The sequence below is a fragment of the Helianthus annuus genome, chromosome 3, assembly GCF_002127325.2.
Source record: "Helianthus annuus cultivar XRQ/B chromosome 3, HanXRQr2.0-SUNRISE, whole genome shotgun sequence".
NCBI lineage: Eukaryota > Viridiplantae > Streptophyta > Magnoliopsida > Asterales > Asteraceae > Helianthus > Helianthus annuus.
In genome coordinates, this window is record NC_035435.2 from 133,695,973 (window position 1) to 133,716,195 (window position 20,223).

Genomic DNA, 20,223 nt, shown 5'->3' on the forward strand with positions numbered 1-20,223 from the left:
CTGCGGAAGGGGAGACCGATGCTCAGGCTCTGAGCGCGGTAGAGGCGTGGAAGCACTCGGATTTCATATGTCGAGGCTATGTACTCAACTGTCTCTCGGATGCACTGTATAATGTGTACTATAATATCAAGATTTCCAAATAGTTATGGGAGTCCTTGGATAAAAAGTACAAAACGGAGGATGCGGGAACAAAGAAATTTGTTGTCGCCCGTTTCTTGGACTTCAAAATTGTTGATAACAAGACTGTTATGAACCAAGTCCAAGAGTTACAGATTATACTTCATGACATCCACGCTGAGGGTATGGTACTCAGCGAGACGTTTCAAGTGGCGGCCATGATCGAGAAATTACCTCATGCTTTGTTGGATTTTAAGAATTATCTTAAACACAAGCGGAAGGAAATGACGATTGAGGAACTTGTCGTCCGTCTTCATATAGAAGAGGACAACAGGGTGGCCCAAAAAGGCACCATTTTGCAAGCTTCGGCTAAGGCAAACATGGTGGAAGTTGGGGAGTCCTCAAAGGGCAAGAAAGGCAAGGTAAAAAGGACAACAAAGGGAAAGCAAAGGTTAACAACCTTGGACCGAAAAAGGGGGCTGTGAAAAAGAAGTCTGCGCCTTTCCAAGGTACTTGTTACAATTGTAACGAGACGGGGTACCGTGCTAACCAATGCAAGAAACCTAAGCGTGAGGGTGCGCACATGGTTGATGAGGATGGTATGCCTCTAATCGCAATGATAACCGAGGAAGCGGCTATGATTGAAGAAGTCAACGCGATGGGTGAAAACCCAAAAGGATGGTTCGTTGACACGGGTGCAACCCGCCATGTTTGTGGAGACAAGGCTCTTTTCTCTACATTCAAGGAAGCGTCGGGTGAAGAAAAGCTTTATATGGGAAATAAAGCTACCGCAAGCATCAAGGGGGAAGGCACGGTCGTCTTGAAGATAACTTCGGGCAAGGAGCTTACCTTGACAAATGTGCTTTATGTCTCAGAGATACGGAAGAATCTCGTGTCGGGATGGATGCTCAACAAGTTTGGATTTCGTCTAGTGTTTGAATCGGACAATTTTGTCTTGTCTAGACATGGAATGTTTGTTGGAAAGGGCTATGCCCTTAATGGTATGTTTAAAATGAATGTAATGGTTGTAAACCAAAACAAAAGTTTGAATGAAACTTCTACTTCTACTTACATGGTTGAGTCTTCTAATGTTTGGCATGGTAGACTAGGACATGTAAATTTTAATTCATTACGATGTTTAATTAAATTAAACTTGATACCAACATTCCATATCGAGTCCAATCACAAATTCGAGACATGTGTTGAATCCAAACTTACAAGATCATCGTTTAAATCAGTTGAACGAAAAACCGAACCCCTTGATTTAATTCATACCGATGTGTGTGATTTAAAAGCGGTTCCCACGCGTGGAGGAAATAAGTACTTCATCACGTTTATTGATGATTGTACGGAATATTGCTACGTGTATTTACTTAAGAGTAAAGACGAAGCAATAGAAAAGTTTATCTTGTACAAAACCGAAGTTGAGAATCAACTTAAAAAGAAGAAAAAAGCTTTGAGAAGCGATCAAGGAGGTGAATATGTTGCACCTTTTGTGGATTTATGCGCAAAAAGTGGCATTGTACATGAGTGTACACCTCCTTATTCCCCACAATCAAATGGCGTTGCGGAACGAAAGAACCGCACATTGAAAGAAATGATGAACGCCATGTTGATAAGCTCGGGAGTGAACTGAGAAATGTGGGGGGACGCCATTCTCTCAGCAAACTATCTTTTGAACAAGATACCTTTGAAAAATAGGGACGAAACTCCATATGAGTTATGGAGAAAAAGGAAGCCTTCATACAAATACTTGAAAGTGTGGGGGTGCCTAGCTAAGGTAATTGTACCACCTCCTAAGGCTCTTAGGATAGGACCCAAAACTGTTGATTGCATTTTCATTGGATATGCACATCAAAGTAGCGCACAACGTTTTCTTGTACATGAGTCCAAGAATCCCGATGTACATAAACACACTATCATGGAGGCAAATCCTAACATCGTCTCGTATTTTGAAAATGTGTTTCCTATGTTAGGACAAACACATGCGACTTCATCAACAGCGGCTGATGAAGCGGGTCCAAGTTCATCTACATGGTTAGATAAACCAGGTCCAAGTTCATCTACATGGGTAGATGAAGCAGGTCCAAGTTCGTCTACGAGGTTAGATGAAACTCATGAATGACCTGAGGTCGAGGAGGGTGAGCTTAGACGAAGTAAACGACAAAGGGTTGAAAAATCTTTTGGTCCAGACTTCATGAGCTATATGGTTGAGGGTGAGCCCAATACCTACCGCGAGGCGGTTACCTCCGCGGAAGGACCTCAATGGCAAGAAGCAATTAAGAATGAAATTGATTCTATATTGCAAAATCATACTTGGGAGTTAGTAGATCTTCCACTTGGTTGCAAACCACTTGGATATCGTTGGATATTCAAAAGGAAGATGAAAGCTGACGGAAGTATTGATAAATACAAGGCAAGGTTAGTGATCAAAGGATTTAGACAAAAGGAGGGTCTAGACTACTTTGATACTTACTCGCCTGTAACGCGAATAACCTCTATACGATTGGTTCTTGCAATTGCGGCTCTAAGAAATTTGGAAGTTCACCAAATGGATGTAAAGACCGCATTTCTAAATGGCGATTTAGAAGAAGAAATTTAGATGGAACAACCTGAGGGTTTTTCCGCCCCAGGTAACGAGGGCAAAGTATGTATATTGGTCAAGTCTTTGTATGGCTTGAAGCAAGCTCCAAAACAATGGCACCAAAAGTTTGATCATGTCATGATTGACAATGGTTTCAAAATAAATGAGTGCGACAAGTGTGCTTATTTTAAAGACACACCAAGAGGTTGTGTAATTTTATGTCTTTATGTAGATGATATGCTTGTCATTGGGGGTGATGATAACGTGATCAACTCAACGAAAGACATGTTGAAATCGAGGTTTGACATGAAATACATGGGTCTCGCGGACGTGATTCTTGGAGTAAAAATCACTAGAACCCAAAATGGTCTTCTGTTGAGTCAATCTCACTACGTGGACAAGATCCTTGGGAAATTCAATTCGGATGATACAAGTGTAGCTCGCACTCCAATTGATAATACCCAACGCCTAAGGAAGAATAGAGGTGAGAGTGTTTCTCAGTTAGAGTACTCAAGGAACATTGGTAGTCTCATGTATCTAATGACATGTACTAGACCCGACTTAGCATATGCTGTAAGCAGGCTAAGTAGATTCACCAGTAATCCGAGTGAGGATCATTGGAAAGCTATCACGAGGGTGCTCAGATACATAAGATACATGAGAGACTATGGATTACATTATACCCGTGATCCAGCAGTGATCGAAGAATACACTGACGCGAACTGGATATCGGATATAAAGGATCACAGATCAACAAGTGGTTACGTGTTTACACTTGCTGGCGCAGCTACAGCTTGGAAGTCTTCCAAGCAAACGGTTATATCTAGATCCACGATGGAATCCGAATTCATCGCTTTAGATAAAAGCGGGGAAGAGGCGGAGTGGCTACGTCAATTTGTGGAAGATATTCCAAGATGGCCAAAGCCGTTGACGGCAACCTGCATACATTGTGACAATCAGTCTGCTCTTGCCAGAGCACAAAGCATGATGTACAATGGCAGATCAAGGCACATTCGACGTAGACACAACACGGTACGACAACTTATCTCAACGGGTGTGATTTCAGTTGACTATGTTAGGTCAAATGAGAACATTGCGGACCTGTTAACAAAAGGTTTAAGCACAGATAAGGTGTATAGGTTGTCAAGAGGAATGGGACTAAAGCCCATAGATGAAGGGAATATGAGGGAAACCTAACCTAGTTGACTTGAGATCCCAAGATCTAGGTTCAATAGGCAAACTTAATCATAAACCCAAAGGGAGTCACTGTAGGGGGTGCCCCAAAATTAACAAAGGGAGTTGTATACTTCCTAGTCCATTCCAATCAGTGACGTGAATGACAGGTTAAGCATGTTGAGGTTAAGGACTTTGAGGAAATCCAAGATTAACCATGATGCTTTTAATGATTTAGAGGAATCACCTATGTTAGAGAGAAGTGGCGTCGCTTCGAATGGATTTTTGGGGAGGGGCAAATCCTAGAGCTCTCGCAGAACCAGGAACGTGTTCCATGACCATTAGCAGACACAACCATGAGGACTTGAGTCGACTAGGGAGAGTTTTGTGTGAATGTGTATTGTCGCCTACATAAATGGGGGATTGTTCAAGGACATCGTGTCTACAAGACCCTAGGAGGCTAAGTATGCTTCACAAAAGAAGGTTCAAAGGTTACACCTACCTATCTTGCAATGCTCAACTGTTGAACGTGTATCGTTGAAACTTGATAGATCGATTTCTATTCATGTGGGGGATTGTTGGAAATTTAGTGAAAATAGAATTTTTCACAAATATAGGAAAATGATTTTTTCCTATTTTTGGACTAGAAATAAATATAATAAAATGAGCGGGTTTTATATATTTATTTGTGGGTTTGTGTTCTACATTGGAAGGGCTTCGCAACGAACTAAACCACGTCCAAAACGGAGCTAAGATGAATGAGATATCGATGCTCAAAGTTTGGTGTTTGAAACTTGAATGCTGAAATAAGTGGGAAAGTGGCACCTTGTCCCACATCGGATGAGAGATGAAACTTAAAGGGGTATTTAAGTGGGAACTCTCCATCCTTATTGTTTCATGGAAGCACTCACTAGTGTACGCGCGCGCGTGGCGTGGGCGATGAGGCGCAATGTGGCGCTTTGATGGCGCACTTTGCACTTCACGCTCGCATCGCCGCGAGCCGCTTGAGAGCCGCCTTTGTATTTTTGACCGCGTGCGCGTGGTGGAGCAAGGGCTGCAAGGACCAGGTGGTTGGTAACGTGGCATGCATGCGCATGACCCTGGTGGGTCCGCGTGCGGTGGCGCATGACGTGGCAGTCATGCGCGCACGCGCGCGAGTACACATGGCACGAAGGCGCGTGGTTGTGCGCATGGTGCATGGGCACTGAGGTGACGTGCGCGGCGCACCTAAGTGAGCCAAAACGGCGCGACTGTGTGGCGTGCTCGTAGAGGCTACCAGGTGACGTGGCGCACGTGCGCATGGGACTGAGGCGCACGCGCGCATGGCAGTGAGCCAAACGGACGCACCGGGCATGAGAGTGCAGACTTGCGCGCGCGCGCGCAGAAGCTTCCAACAACAGTTAGTGCTGTACAGTTACGTTTCAGCATTTGAAACTGACGATGTTAATGCGTTTGACTGAGAATTTAATGACCAATTAAAGTGCATTGAAGACATTCAATGCAGTTTAATTCTCCCATTAAATTCGTTTTTCAGTTTCTTCAAGTCCAGCTAGTATAAATAGGGTGGTACCCCTGTTGAAGAACCACACCAAAAATTAACCAGCTCTAATCTTTCTCTCTCACAAAATTCTTCATCTTCTCTCAAGAAGCAAGGTACACCTTCGGGTTGGAGTCAAGACCGGCAGTGCAACTGCTTGTGGCTGTTGTATATCCTGGAAACAAACGTGTATTATTGGGAGGCACGAAATTTGTTTTAAGGGACCCGTGTCTAACACGATCCTCAGCCAAGAACAGTTTTTCTGTTCGAGTTTTTCTGTTCGAGTTTTTCTGTTCTTGTATTTTCTTTTTCAGTTGTAATTTGTATTGTAATTTTATTTCATTCTGATTTGTTTCTGTAATTCAAGTTAATAAAAGAATTTTATTTATTTTGCACGAACGGATTCCTACAAAACTCACGCTCTCCATCACTTCTTCTCTTCTGTTCGTGTGTCAAACAAGAGCCAGACTGGGTTCAATCGGAACCCTAGACAGTGGCGACGGCTGCGGCTAATCGAGAAGAGTGCTGGACGGGTGGCGGCTAGTGGGGCGGCGGAACTGCCGGCGGTTTTGGTGGCGGCGATGGCGGTTCTGGCGGCAACGACGACTGCTGGTTTTGAACAGAAGATGGGTGCTGTGAAGAGACGGCTGAAACCGATGCAAATTGGAACCCTAGTTCAGATTTCTTCACTGTGAGGTATCTTCTTCCTCTACACCTCTGTTTCTGTTCTGTTTCTGTTCGTGTTCAACAACAAGAGCCTGAGCTCTGATACCGGTTGTTGGGATCGAACGGGTCACACGATCACAATCAACACAGAACTCACGCACACACTGCTCACAATCAAGAACACAAAGATTTATAGTGGTTCGGTCTGGTTCTGACCTACGTCCACTCTCGGTAACTAGGAGGTTTTATTTGCTTTGTGATACCATAAACTGATACAAGATCAATCTCTTATATAGAGATTAAAACAAAGAAGAAAGTCAAAAACAAGATCCGTGAATAATGGGTCACAGAGAAGGTTGGATAACCCTGTATTCCTATCCTCTTATCCTTTTGATCAGAAAGGCTTTTCTGACCTCAGCTTGATCAAGTGGATTCACACTCAACAAGTGGATTCACACTCGACAATTTTTTCTCTGATTTTACCAACATTTCCCTCACCTCCACCGGCCCCAGGTCACCAGACCTCACTCCTGCCCCAGGTGCATCTTCCATGCTTGTGAATTTCGTTTACTCTTTTGGAGCTTTTGCTGGTTTCTCTCTTCTTCTCAATTTTTGATCTCATTGTTTTGATTTATTCATCTGAACACTTTTTTTAATTAGTTCACTGTAACTGTATTGTGTCAAGTATATAAGAACCACATTTTAAGTGAAGAATTTAATAAAATGAAATAAGAAGATCACCAACATATCTCATAAAGAACATTGCCACATTGGAGAAGCTGTATCTGTGTCGTTCAACAATTTGTATTCATCGAAGGACTTTATTATGAGATGGATAAACAAACAATTGTCAACCTAACTGTCAGTGTAACCATTTCCTTCCATAATTTGGGTCAAGGTGAATGGCTAAATGCTAATGGCTAATGATACATCTACTTTAATTCCATATCCAAAACTAAGTTTCTATGGTAAACACGTCTGAAGATGCGAGATTTTAAACAACCAACTCATACAAATATGTAGTTCATGCTTTGACCTAATAATTCTTTCCCAGTTCCACTTTTTTTGCCAGTTTATATGTGTTGTAAAGAATCGAATCCAAAATTCCCGCAACCTGAAAGCAGCCGATAAGGAAAAGAAGTAAGTGTAACGCAAAATAGAAAAATTACTTTACCATACAAACAGAAAAACTGCAACTGTTTCCATTTCAGGACGGGCTATACGCACACCACTGACATACTATCCGAACCCTAGTGATAGTTTGTACGGCCCTATAACCTTTTCCACATATCATACATGCCACATAAGGGTAATACGAACCGACATGTGGAAAAGATTTATATGGCTCCGAATAAAGTTAAAATAAGGCTTCATACAAGTCGTTTTAGGTGGTGTGCAAAAGTTGAACGGCCCATATATGATATAACCTTATACGCCTGTATAACTTTACTGAAACTTACTGATGTGACAATGGTGTATTCTGTCAGAAGTTATACGACCATATAACCTTATACAACCCATATGACATGTGAGGGTGGTGTACGTATAACGTTACCCTTGAAGTTTTTTTAGTGAAAATGTACCGTGAATACACCACCAATAATGGCACAAAGGTTGGTGATGAAATGAGAAAATGGCTTCGCGTTTTCAGTTATCAAAACCTGATGTCAAAATAAATATGGGAATTACAAACCAAGTACAGCTGTTAGTTGGTGAGTAGTAAGGCAAAACGATTTTAAACCTGCATTGGTGAAAACTCGAGATGGAACTTTGCAACAGGAATGGAATGAGCATGTACCAAACTAGTATGTGCCGTATATTCGTAATTCTCAATTAATTGATGAGACAACCCCAACACTTCTGTCTTCACCACTTGAAGATAATGTTCTATCTACAATTTAAATTTGTGAATGTTTGATCATTGATGCACAAAGTTATATAGAAGCAAATAAGATTTGTATAAGAAAACTGGTGTTTGAGATTACTGTAACATTTGCACGATCTTCTGGACTAGTCATGTATGCTTGGCCATTTAATCTGTTATGACCTGCACCAAGGTATGGTCCTAATCGCTTCATATCACTCATCATCATTGGAGTAATTGTCGAACCAAAAGATAGAGTAGAAACCACATGTGACATGTTCATCTGTGAAGCATCAAATGAGTGTGACCCTGAAGATGCTGAAATGATCAGATTTCCTGGAACCTGTGTAATATGTGACAAACTTAAGTTTACACTTGCTTCCATGCGAGTCCGAAAATGCATTTTAGGTTAGAGTTACCTTCTTGACCCATACGAATCCTTCGATCCTACAACCTTCTTGATGTGGTGCAGGTGCAACTGTAGTATAATTTACAGGCTTGCCATCAATATACTTTAGAGACTCCTTTCCAATAGATGAAACCATGTTATCAAATTTCTGCATGAAAGGAATCATTATTAAAAGTTGGAAAAAATACAGATAAATTTCAGATTCAAAATATCAAAAAAAAAAAAAAAAAAAAAAAAAAGAACCAAATAGAATGTTTCACTAAACACGACTGGAGAGAAATTTCAGTTTTCTTACCGAAACCAAGCTATCTGTATCTCTGTCTCCATAATATGTTTCATGAATGTGTATACCTGTTCTATCCCTGATTCAAGAATATTTTTATAAATAAGAAAGTAACAAGATGAAAAAGAGCCTTTCCAGAAGCATAGGTCCAAAAAGGACGAATTACAAACTATTTGGCATGTATGTATCATAATAATAACAATAAAATGAACTTACTTAATATCACTCCCCTTACGGAAGATGCGAATTGACGGATAACCTTGTATGTGATGCCTAAAACCATTAGGAAATGAAAAAACCATGACAAGTAAAAGATAAACTATGAACTAGTAGAAAAGAGATAAGATTATTACTTTCCACACAAGGCTTGTTCTTGAGTGCAGTCAACACTTGCAACAATAATACGACCATCATACTTCGGATTATATCTGGTAATGTAATTGCAAGTCAGTAGCTAACAAGGAGAAGCACACGTCATTCAGTGAATTCAGGTTTGTTCTAAAGAAGTATAGGCGGAAGGTGAAAGTAAACCTCTGTCTCATAACTTTGGCTGTCTTCTCCCAAGCTGGGCTCTGAGCACGTAATAAGCAGAATAGGAAACAAGTGTTAGACAAGTTCTATTGTTGATTTATAAGCAATAACCACTAGAACTAATATTTGCAAGTGCAGAAATATTTTGTCTACAACGTAAAAATCCGTGGACTACACACAAATTGCTAATTTAAGGCAAAAAATGTGATGTTCAGGCTATTTGGTCATTCTTTCTATCCAATTTGTTCCGTTTTGAACGTCCAGATTTATGCTTGGAGAACTTGTATTGTATAAAGTTCTGTTCGTATTTTCTTAAGACATGTCATAGAAGAACTCTTTCATACTAAACGCATGGAGACGCACACGCAAATCAGACTTGAGAAACTTAAAAAACATATAACATAATTACAGCATATGAGTATTATATCCACAGAAAGAAAAACTACCTTCCAATAATGACTATCAAGGAGAAATAAACATACCAGAAGGTTACTCCAGTGGCACCAGGGGGCAAAAAAATTTACAACCACAAGCGCATGCCTGCAATTGGCCAAAACATAATTCCTTAACATCATCTGATAATTCAGTAAGGGATTCTATCAAGAGCGAGAACTGGTTGAGTTCAGGATATGTTACTTCACTTACTCATGAGTGACTTTATCAAAATTACGCGAATTAAGTGTTATAGATCCTTCACCATACGTCTCATCAACCTTCTCATCATGCTTAACATGCGCAACTGGTACACTATGAAACTCATGGCCATTAGATTGATACTGCTTATTGATTGAATACTTGCGAATCGTTTTTGTTATGTTTAACCTGTTCTGCATATAATTAAATCATGAAAACTGGTTTAGGAGGGTTGCTTAGGAAAATATCTCTCAGACCAAAAGAATGCGACTAAAACCATGGGTAAGTATTGTTTCACTATGAGTGTCTTTAACGAATTGATGGTCTTGATATACAATATGACATGTAGTTCACACTTCACAGTAAAAATAGCAGCAGAGGAAAAGGAGAAAAGAGTTAAGATAATTGAACTCACTGTTCCCAACACATCACTCACATCCACAGATGCAAATTCACATGATAACAATGGGAAACTGCATAAAATTTTCAAGGAAGTGTTAGCTAGCAACAAAATGACATTAATTCTAATGATAGTAATAATGGATATCATCACTTCTTAACAGTGAAGATTGCCACAAATGACATGAAGCATACCTGATGTTAAAGTCCACACGTACTGTGTCCTCGATAGAACTTTTATCAATTATGATAGCGGTTGAGGTACTAATAGTCAGATAACTATGCAGCTCCTGGAATACGAAGCCATGATAGTTTATGTACAATATATTCATGTAATTCAAATAAGATTATTAACATACATCTAAGCTTGAAATCAACAAAACTTAAACAAAAGGAGACCCTCTTACCATTCCAAACAAAAATATCATGGAAATGGCTGCTAAAATCGAAATTCCAGCACCCGATAACGATGCCTCCGTCAAATCTCTGGGAGTTTTCCTGAGAAAAAGTACACATGACTGAAAAATCATACAAAAATTAAAAACCCTCGAATGTACATTACGATTCCTGGATCATTTCATTTTCAAATTGTGTTTATTCATTGTGAACTTTTATCAAACATGGCACACAACACAATTAATCACCAATCATGACATGATATATCTTAACATAATGGGTAACAGTGAGTTTAAATTAAAATAACTTTCCAAAATGTAACTAATCTTTGAGGATGAATGGGAATTGCTACCTGAAAAAATCTATAGATTTTATCTTGGTTGTAGAAACCATGGTTGTAAGAGTCATCGATCCGGGATGTAAAACCTAAAAGATTGAATCCAATTGCGGTCCAGGAATAATTATTTGAGCTTTGTTTCTTGTTTTGTCCGGATTTCAATGGATTTCAGTTAATCAGATTACTTAATTACGCCTGAAATTCAGGGGTGTTCATTGAACAAAAATGAGGCCGATATTAGATTTTATTTTTAACTATTTCTATATATGGAGGGTGGATTCAGTCCGAGCTTTTTGGGTGGTTATTATTCGTACACTTTATTGAGTTCTGCAAAATTAAGCAGTCGGAGAAGAAACTGATCCTTCAATTCCATCTCTCTCGTTCTTATATCCAATGCAAGTAAATAAATTAGTTTTCATCGTTCTTTCAATATCTAAATATCAGTAAATAAATTAGTTTCATAACCGTTTTAAATATGGCCCAATCTATTCACACACCCTCTGACACTATTTAGACACTTTTGGGGCCCTAGACATCTCGTATAGGGCTATACGAGGCGTCTAGGCACGGAATTCAAGGGGGTCTTCAGAGGTTGTCAGACACAAAGTTTAAGAAATCCTAGACGCCTCGTACAGGCCTATACGAGGCGTCCAGGCATTGTGTGTGTGTGTTTTTTTTTTATTGAAAGAAGGGGTGTTTTGGTGTTTTTTTTAGCGAAATTTTTTTTGGTTTTAAAAAAACTTTTGTTTTTTACACTATAAAAAATTTAACCGTTTTATGATATCGGCTCTTTAAATAGATTCTATCGATTAAATATTATAATGTTTTTAACATTTTACTTTTTTAAATATTATTCTTTCGATTAAAATTTTATCTTGTTTAAATATTGTTTCGGTATTATATTCAAAACATATATTGTTTTCGTATTATATTCAAAACATATATTGTTTCCGTATTATATCAATTTAAGACAACAATCATTAAGTAACCGAATAACTGAAAACAAACGTAAATATGACATATATAAGATAACTGTTGTACATCCATAACAAAAATATATAAGATAAGTTTGTACATCCATAACAAAAATAAAAACTACAACTGGTCTACGCATTAGGCTCCGAATCTGAATCTGGATCTGCCTGCTACGGCTACTGCTGCTGCTGATGTGGTGCTCGAGGTGGTGGAAGCGGTATCGGGGGTAATCCCTCTCTCTCGTCTATCCTGCTCGGCCCGTACCAACCAACCTATCAAATCGTTGAGCCTGTCAAGCTCGGCTCGTATCTCCGGATGTACTGCAGCTCCTGGGCATGACCTGGAATAACGTGACGTGGAAACTGAGGCGCCCCGCGAGGTGGCGGTGACGTGGTTGTGGCATCGCTGCACCGTCTAAATTCACCGGAGGGTCCGGCACGGGCACTGTATCATGATCTTGCGGAGGATAGACTAGCTCGAACTGCTCTGGTAGGGGCTCCTCTGTCCATATGCCCCCATCGCGGTTTTTAAACCGCGGGCCAACGACGAATCTCTTGATCAGTCCCATCCCCCACAGCACGGAAAACCCATCCGTGTCGGGATGACTGGTGGCGTCCGTAAATGTGGGTCCTGCTCTGGTACGAGGCCCAATGAACGGGCAATGACGGTCACGTACGCGCCGCCATACAAAAATCCGCGCTCCTGCCGGTGATGGGCGGAGGCGTAGTACTGGGCTAGACCGTGTGCTAGTGCGCAGGGCCTCCTGTACAACAAACAATAAAAGAAAAAAAGATCTGTGCTCGTACACCACTCACGGCTGTAGCCGCTCCCTGCAATAGAAGTAGCGAGCATACGGTGCATATACATGCAGATAGTGTTAGCGAAATACAGAAACATAAATTAGTAAACAATACACATAGTCACAATAATTGTTGTAATAAACGTACACACCTGTACAATGGGTCATCAATAAATGAAAACCTCCCCTTCGACTTGTCGTGCTCCCAAGTATTTGGCCCCGCAATAATAATAATAATAATAATAATAATAATAACAATAATAATAATAATAATATAAAAATAATAATAATAATAATAACAACAACAACAACATTAATAACATTAATTACAAAAAAATGCCCCGTATCTGCCTCGTATAGAGGTAGACGGGGCGTCTTGTTCTACTGTCATCGTCTTCATCTTCAACCTCAACTTTCATCACCCAAACCCAACAAAAACCTAAATCTAAGGCAAACCTACGGTCTAAAGGCAAAAACGAAGCAAGAATATTAAACTATGGGCTGAATACGTACCAGGGATGCTTCAAATCTTCGAAAATACGGTCCAAATACGTATCCGGGGTGTATAAAGGTATGTCTTCCGTATGTGTGTGTGTTTTGTAGTTTGGGGGTGATAACCAGGGTCGTCTAGGTCTCCGCCTGTTATACGAGGCATAGACGCCTCGTATAAAGCTAGACGACCCGTCTAGCCTTTTTATGTAATTAGCATTTCACCCCTATAGAGCCCCCAGTGTAGGCCTTAATCAAGGGTAAAATGGTAATTAACCAATCCAAAAAGATATTTCTGGAATGGTTAATTACCATTTTACCCCTGACTAAGGCCTATACTGGGGGCTTTACAGGGGTAAAATGGTAATTTAATAAATACTTTTTTAATAATTAAAAAAAACCCAAACAGTTGCCGCCCACCATATATGACGCGTATAGACCTATACGTGTCGTCTAGTGTTTCAAATTACCTTTATGCCCCTGATTAAGGCCTATACTGGGGGCTTCTCAAGGGTTTAATGGTAATTAACTAAAAGATTTTCAAAATTAAAATTTTAAAAAATAAATCTTGCCGCCCACAAAGACGACCCGTCCAGCTTTATACGAGACGTCCATTTTTGTTAAATTTAAGTTTTGAAATTCAAATTTTAAAAATTCAAAAACCCAAAATGCCGCTCAAAATAGACGACCCGTCTAACTCTATACGAGGCGTCTGTGTTTGGTGAAATGACCTTTTATCCCCTCGTTTAAGCCTAGACTGAGGGCATATCAGGGGCAAAATGGTCTTTTGACCATACGTATATGACCAGTCTAGGTCTATACGAGGCGTATATTTGTAATTTTTTTTGTAATTATAAAAAAATGATAAAATATGAGCAAAAATATTATTAAACTGTTTTAATCAATTCTAATTATAAAAAAATGATAGATATTTTTATAAAAATGTTATTAAATTGTTTTATGCAACTGTAATTATAAAAAAATTATAGAAATTAATACAAAAAATCTTATTAATTATAATAAGAATAATTATGGATACAAAAAATACTATTAGTTACAAAAATCATTCTTCCGTATCACTGTCGATGTAATTAAGACTGGGGTTTGATCTTCGTGGAGGATTCATTATTGATGTATACCATTCTAGACGTGGCAAGTACATATCTTCCCATTGTTCCGTATAGGGTCTTCGGTGGTTCAACCATAGCCCGTTTGCTGGTTGCATTAGATAATCCCCTTCCAGCTTAACATGTATGAAGTGGTTCTCGTTAACATGTGCAAGCATTATGAATAATGGTTGTTGATTAGCCGGAGGACTTAGTATCGGGAAGAAAGTGGAACTCGCACCCATGGTTGTCGTTAACAGGTGCACCCCGATACCGTACGTTTGTGCAATAAGAAGTCCTGCTAAGGGGAAGTCCATCCAGTGATCCGGGGGACAATCGGACACTGAATCCCAAATTAGGCCCTGACGATGCGTGTAAAAATAACCTTCATCCCATGCTTCAAATATTGGGAACCAGATCGATTCGTTCTGATCCATTTCTTGGACAAGGTCCCTTCGAATAAGCCCCCATGAACTCTGATCCATACCTAAGCCCACAGCCACAGACCAAAACCCACAATGACCGTCCGGCATCACATCTCGTATGCACGAGACGTGCGGATGAAACACTGGCGGAATGGCAGACTTAAACTGTTTGATGATTCCCACGTTCTCGTCCCCAATGATTAAAGGAAAACCGTGATCATCTCGTGTCTCTTTCTTCTTAGAACTCTTTGAACGGCTTAGGATCGCTTTGGGTTTTGGGACCTTATAACCGACTGTTGAGAGGCCTGTGACGGAACGTACGAGCTGTGGCGAGGGTTATCGTCCTTACTTTGTCGGGAACCTTCAAAGTACGTGTTTGCATCACCGAAGGAGCTTCTCCTCAATTCTTCATCTATACGAGAGGCCTCGTCCAACCTTTGTTGTACCTGCTTTGTTGTGGGTCGGCCACGAGTATTTTGTTGGACAACCGGTGGTTTCTTGGTAGATTTCTTTCGAGTTAACACCGCTTTAATCTTTGACATCAGGCTTTTTTGCTGAGCTGGGGGGTGCGACTCTAATCTTTGACACCGGTGGTTTCTTGGTAGATTTCTTTGGAGTCAACACCGTATCCACCATATCCACTGTCTCCTCCGTATCCACCGTCTCCTCCGTATCCACAGTCTCCTCCGTATCCACCGTCTTCTCCATATCCACCGTCTCCTCTGTATCCACCGTCTCCTCCGTAAGAATATTCACACTCGTATCTATAATCCGGATACCCTTGTTGCGTCGGATAACTTGGTTGACCAACATGGTATGAGTCATCTACAAGGGCTGTTTCATCAACAGGGGGATGCATGTTCAAATCTAGAAACGTTCTATTTTGTTTTCCTTGTATACTAGACACAACCTCCTCTTGCTCGTTAGAATCGGGAATGCCAGACTCCTCCAAAATAGATAGACGACCGTATCATCATTAGTAAATAATAAACTAAAACAACAAGTAATTAAAACATTTAAGCTAATAACTGTTACCGGAACGCTTTCGGGCACCTAGTTGTCGCTAGAATACTGGCCGAAGACATAGTTGCCGTCCCAGTATGATGTATGATGACATTTCAACACTTCGGGATGATAAGAACACAAATGCAAACAACAAGAGATAGTAGACGAGAACAAAATGAATGTTGAATGCTCGGGTGGACCAACAATGCACTGTTTATTGCACTTTATATGAAATATAGATGCCTCGTATAGCCCTAGACGCCCCATATTGCTTTATGTCACATGCCAGACACATAGTCAAATCAGTCTCTAAGACGCCTCGTATAGGCCTATACGAGGCGTCTTAGTACCCTCGTATTGCTCCCTCGTACAGGCCTAGACTCCTCTTCTAATGTGACTGATGTGACGTTGTACGAGGTTCAGAAGTTGGTCGGGAAAAGGAACCCTAGACGCCTCGTATAGGCCTATACGAGGCGTCTATCACGGTGTGGAAACAGGAAGTTGGGTGTGGAAATATGTAGACCCTTACAAATACAGTGATTCTAAATGAGTTGTTTATTGTATACACTGGTTTTCATAGTCAATACTAGCGAGTTTGATTTACGGTTTATATCGAAAACTAGGCATATAAATTGAACAGGACCTTCCATATTGTAGAGAACAGTTTGATTTACGATTTATATTGAAAACTAAGCATATAAATTGAATAGGACCATAAGATTTGAAAATACATTTTAGTGTTTTGGATATATTTAATGATTTATATGTTACAAGCTTAACTAATATAAATATGGACTAAATGGCTTTATTGAAGTTTAGGGCTTTGGATTAGCTAAATATAAAATTGGGCTTAACAAAGATATCATTACTCCCATCTGCATTTGGATTAATCTTGGTGACCAAGCTTATTATGAAGCTTTCTGATGTGTGTGATTATTCTCCTCAGTTAGCCTTATAAACAAGATTACTAGTTTAAAAAACATAGGAACATGTGAAATATATGAACAATGAATAGGTGAAATATATAACCATTGAACCTTGCATGTTATAAGCACCCGTCAGATTTTATATTTTCATTTGTATTAAATCATTCGTTTAGTTTAATAAGTATAAACTGTGAAATCAATCCGCGAGCAAACCGTCAAAACCGGACAGTTAACAACCCCTAGTGAATACCATGCATTTTAGGGAGAGGAGCATTCTATCAGCACAATACATATGCAACGTTGACACAACGTTGGCTCATTATTGTGAATGGTGTACGCCATCACTAAGCGTCCCTCGTAATATATCACACTATTTATCGCACAATGCCTTATTTAGTTAGAAACACAATATTTTTAAAAAAATATAGTTCAACACATATTAGATTTAATAAAAGTCTTTACTTTGTGGTGAAACTAAAATAATTAATGATAAAAATGGATTTTAATTAAAAAGGTATTACCTTCTCAGGGTTGGGTTTAAACATATAGTCTCCTAAAACTAGAAAGTCGTAGAAAGGGTATCAAATGAACTCTGATTGAACGCATTCTAGTGAAATTGAAATTGTTTCGTCGAACTCTACGATCTTAGATATTAGGTTTTCGCTTTTGGATTTTTAGCCTGTGAATTTTAGAATTTTTGTTCATATCATTTGTCTTTTTTCCTCAGCATTGTTTTTTTTTTCTCGGCATTATCTTATATTTTGCGATCGATCATATCTTTGTATTTTTTCTAGATTTATGAGACTGTGTATGACAACTGAATCCTAGTTTCTAAACTGTATACAATGGTGGATCTAATTTGTTTTTTTACGTGGCCGGCACACATTTGTTTGGTTAAGGTCAAAACAAGTCGGGTCAAAATGGGTTGTATCAGCCAAGTCAGATCCACTTAATGGTATTGTAAAACTATTCATACTTATTTAGTTAAAAAAACGACAAATTTCACTTGAAGATTGCTCTTTTCTTCTAAAAGAATCGTTTAGAAAACAAAAGTATTTGGACAGTTCAAATTTGTACTCCTTAGCAGTTGGGCGTTCAAAAACAAAAGCTATGAGCACTTGGGCCAAATAAATTAAGTAAAAAATGATGAAAATGTTATTGTGATTGGGTACTAAGAAAATAAAAAAAATTTAGAAAAAGTTATCACTGAATATTAGATCAAATAATTTTAAATGGATAAAATCTCTAAATGTCATTAAATCTTTCACTAAAGCTAAGGCTAAGAGGTGTGGTATCGAGAAGAGGAAGGGGGGAGGGTGAGGTGCCACTCGGCCCCAATCGAAACACTTCTTCGGTGCAATAGATGGAAAAGTCCCAATCGAAACGTTTATTTCTTTTTTTGGTTTGAATGTTTGTTGATACACTTAGTGTGGACGCGACTCGGCTCGGTTTGACTTGGCTCGGTACGACTTGGTTTCGACACGGTTAGGTCCGGCTCAAGCCCGACGTCACGACATTCCTCCGTCGTACGCCCCAGAGTTCGACACGCGAAGCACGGAGAGCCGCGGCCTTTCCCGCCGACACATCACCATGACATCACCTTAGTGATGTCATGATGATGTCACGCATTTTGTCATTATGTTGAAATTCATGAAATATTCAAACTGTTTGGGCTTTGTCGACGAAACTAAATGTGTTTCGTCGACTATGGTGTTTCGCCATAGCCTATCCCTATTTCGTCGCCTGTTGGGCTTCTTCAGGCCCAATCTTTGGCCCAAAGGTGTTTCGTCGAGTGCTTTTCTGTTTCGTTATGTTCTGTGTGTGTGTCTTGTATAAATACCCCTCATAGTTTCTGTGTGAAACTGATGAGCACAGAGAGACTTAGTGAGAGTCCGTTAAAACATTGTTTGTATATGTTTGTGGTTATACTCATCCATAATCAATAGATATTGAATCTTTTGGTTACGCGTGTTCTTCTTGTTAACTTTGTTTGGTTTGCACCGTCACGGGGAATCCGCACCCGTTACCGTGTTCGTGATAAACAAGGATAGGTTTTCGTTATCGATCTACCGGAAAAACGGGACCTACAATTGGTATCAGAGCTTTAGCTCTTATCATTGTTTAAAATCAAACATAGTTCGGTTTTATCAAGTGTTTGTGTGTTTTTCAGAAAATTGTTCTTAAAACTCATATTTTCCGGAAAAGTTCTTCAAAAATCTGTTGAAATATGGTTATTTGCTAAAGCGTTTTATCAAAAACCCCGTTAGATTGTTTGTTTGTGTGATAAACCGGGTTTTTAGTGAAAGTCTTGTGCATTTTAGTGTTTCGGAAAATTTATTGGTGACCGGAAAGTTCAAAATTTCTGGGTTTGTCCTTCACTTATTCAAAGGATATTCAAGTTGTTCTTGAATATTCATTGGATATTGTATTTAAAAAAAAATATCATTCACACATCAGTTTCGTCGACAGTGGATATTACTTCGAGTTTCGTCGTGATCATTTGTTATTTTTAACAGAAGACTTGCAAAATTGTCTTAACACTTTGTTTTTAAGCGTGTGATCAGTTTTTCAAATACATACATCAATCATGAGTTGTACAAGTCCATGGGATTGGAGTACGGACTCACAACCAGTTCAAAAACCGACTTCAATGGCTGATTATTTAGCGAATACCATACCTCGACAACAACAGTCAATAAGTGCAAGTCAATGGGCATTGGTGTCGAATCAAAATCAAAACATACAGAATCTTTTGGTAGCGAGAGGAGAAGGAAATGTAGCTACTAGAAAGATACATCATGATCTGTTGAAGAAGAAATTCGAATCATTTCATTTCTTAGAGAATGAAACCCTAAATGATATAACTACTCGTTATTATCATTTGATGAGTGAAATGTATTATTTTGGTGTTCTTGCATCTCAACAGGAAATGGTAGCACGGTTTGCTGATGCTCTACCTCCAAAGTGGAGCCCATTCATTGAGCTTTTAAAGCATACGGGCGTTCTAGATGCTGTCAATGTTAATATCTATGAATTCATTCAGAAGTTGGAGCACAAGAACGAAGAGGAAATTCGGAAAGCTAAAAGGATTGCACCTACTCAAAACACCGAAATATATCTTGCAGATTTTAACCAGTTAGCTAGTTCCAGTTCAGCTCAGCAACCGAAGTTACAAACAACGTTTATGTCAAATACAAGCTCTTTTCCGTCTCCACAATCAGCTCCACCTCCGGTTTTCGATCCACGTGCCTATCTACCTCCACCGCATGTTATTGCTCAAGCTCACGCCCTTTCAAAACCTTAACTCGATCCGAGTGCCTGGCTCCCTAAACCCCAACCTCAACCTCAAGTTTCCACAACACAACCTCAATTCGATCCAAGTGTCGATTGTGGTCCGGCCATACAGTTGGGAAACGGTGATCAAACAAGAACTGCGTTTTATGCTGAAATTGTCAAGAATGTCAATGATGGTGAATCTTCGGGAAATGATGATAGTTTGAGATACAGTAGCAGTTCGGATGAAGAATCGAATTTGAATGAAAGAACTGATTCTGAAGCTGATAATGTGC

At 39.5% G+C, this 20,223-nt stretch overlaps 1 protein-coding gene across 1 annotated transcript; it reads right to left on the reverse strand.

Moving 5' to 3' along the window:
• Window positions 1-6,878: 6,878 nt before the first annotated feature.
• On the reverse strand, window positions 6,879-14,831 carry LOC110929753 (protein disulfide isomerase-like 5-4). Its single transcript, XM_035988176.1, has 15 exons — window positions 14,332-14,831; window positions 10,604-10,694; window positions 10,392-10,486; window positions 10,213-10,270; window positions 9,810-9,991; window positions 9,647-9,704; window positions 9,165-9,205; window positions 8,987-9,061; window positions 8,850-8,906; window positions 8,646-8,712; window positions 8,361-8,498; window positions 8,063-8,284; window positions 7,819-7,968; window positions 7,661-7,738; window positions 6,879-7,191 (listed from the first exon to the last, which is right to left on the reverse strand). The coding sequence occupies exons 1-15, from the start codon at window positions 14,829-14,831 to the stop codon at window positions 7,114-7,116; spliced, it is 1,890 nt and encodes a 629-aa protein (XP_035844069.1). The 3' UTR covers window positions 6,879-7,113.
• Window positions 14,832-20,223: the final 5,392 nt, after the last annotated feature.

Coding starts and splice junctions, on each gene's coding strand:
- LOC110929753 (XM_035988176.1), bottom strand. CDS start 14,831: ATGCCGGACGGTCATTGTGGGTTTTGGTCTGTGGCTGTGGGCTTAGGT. Junction 8,907..8,986: donor GAACAAGCCTTGTGTGGAAA/GTAATAATCTTA, acceptor TAATGGTTTTAG/GCATCACATACAAGGTTATC. Junction 7,192..7,660: donor TTATTGGTGGTGTATTCACG/GTACATTTTCAC, acceptor GGCTGCTTTCAG/GTTGCGGGAATTTTGGATTC.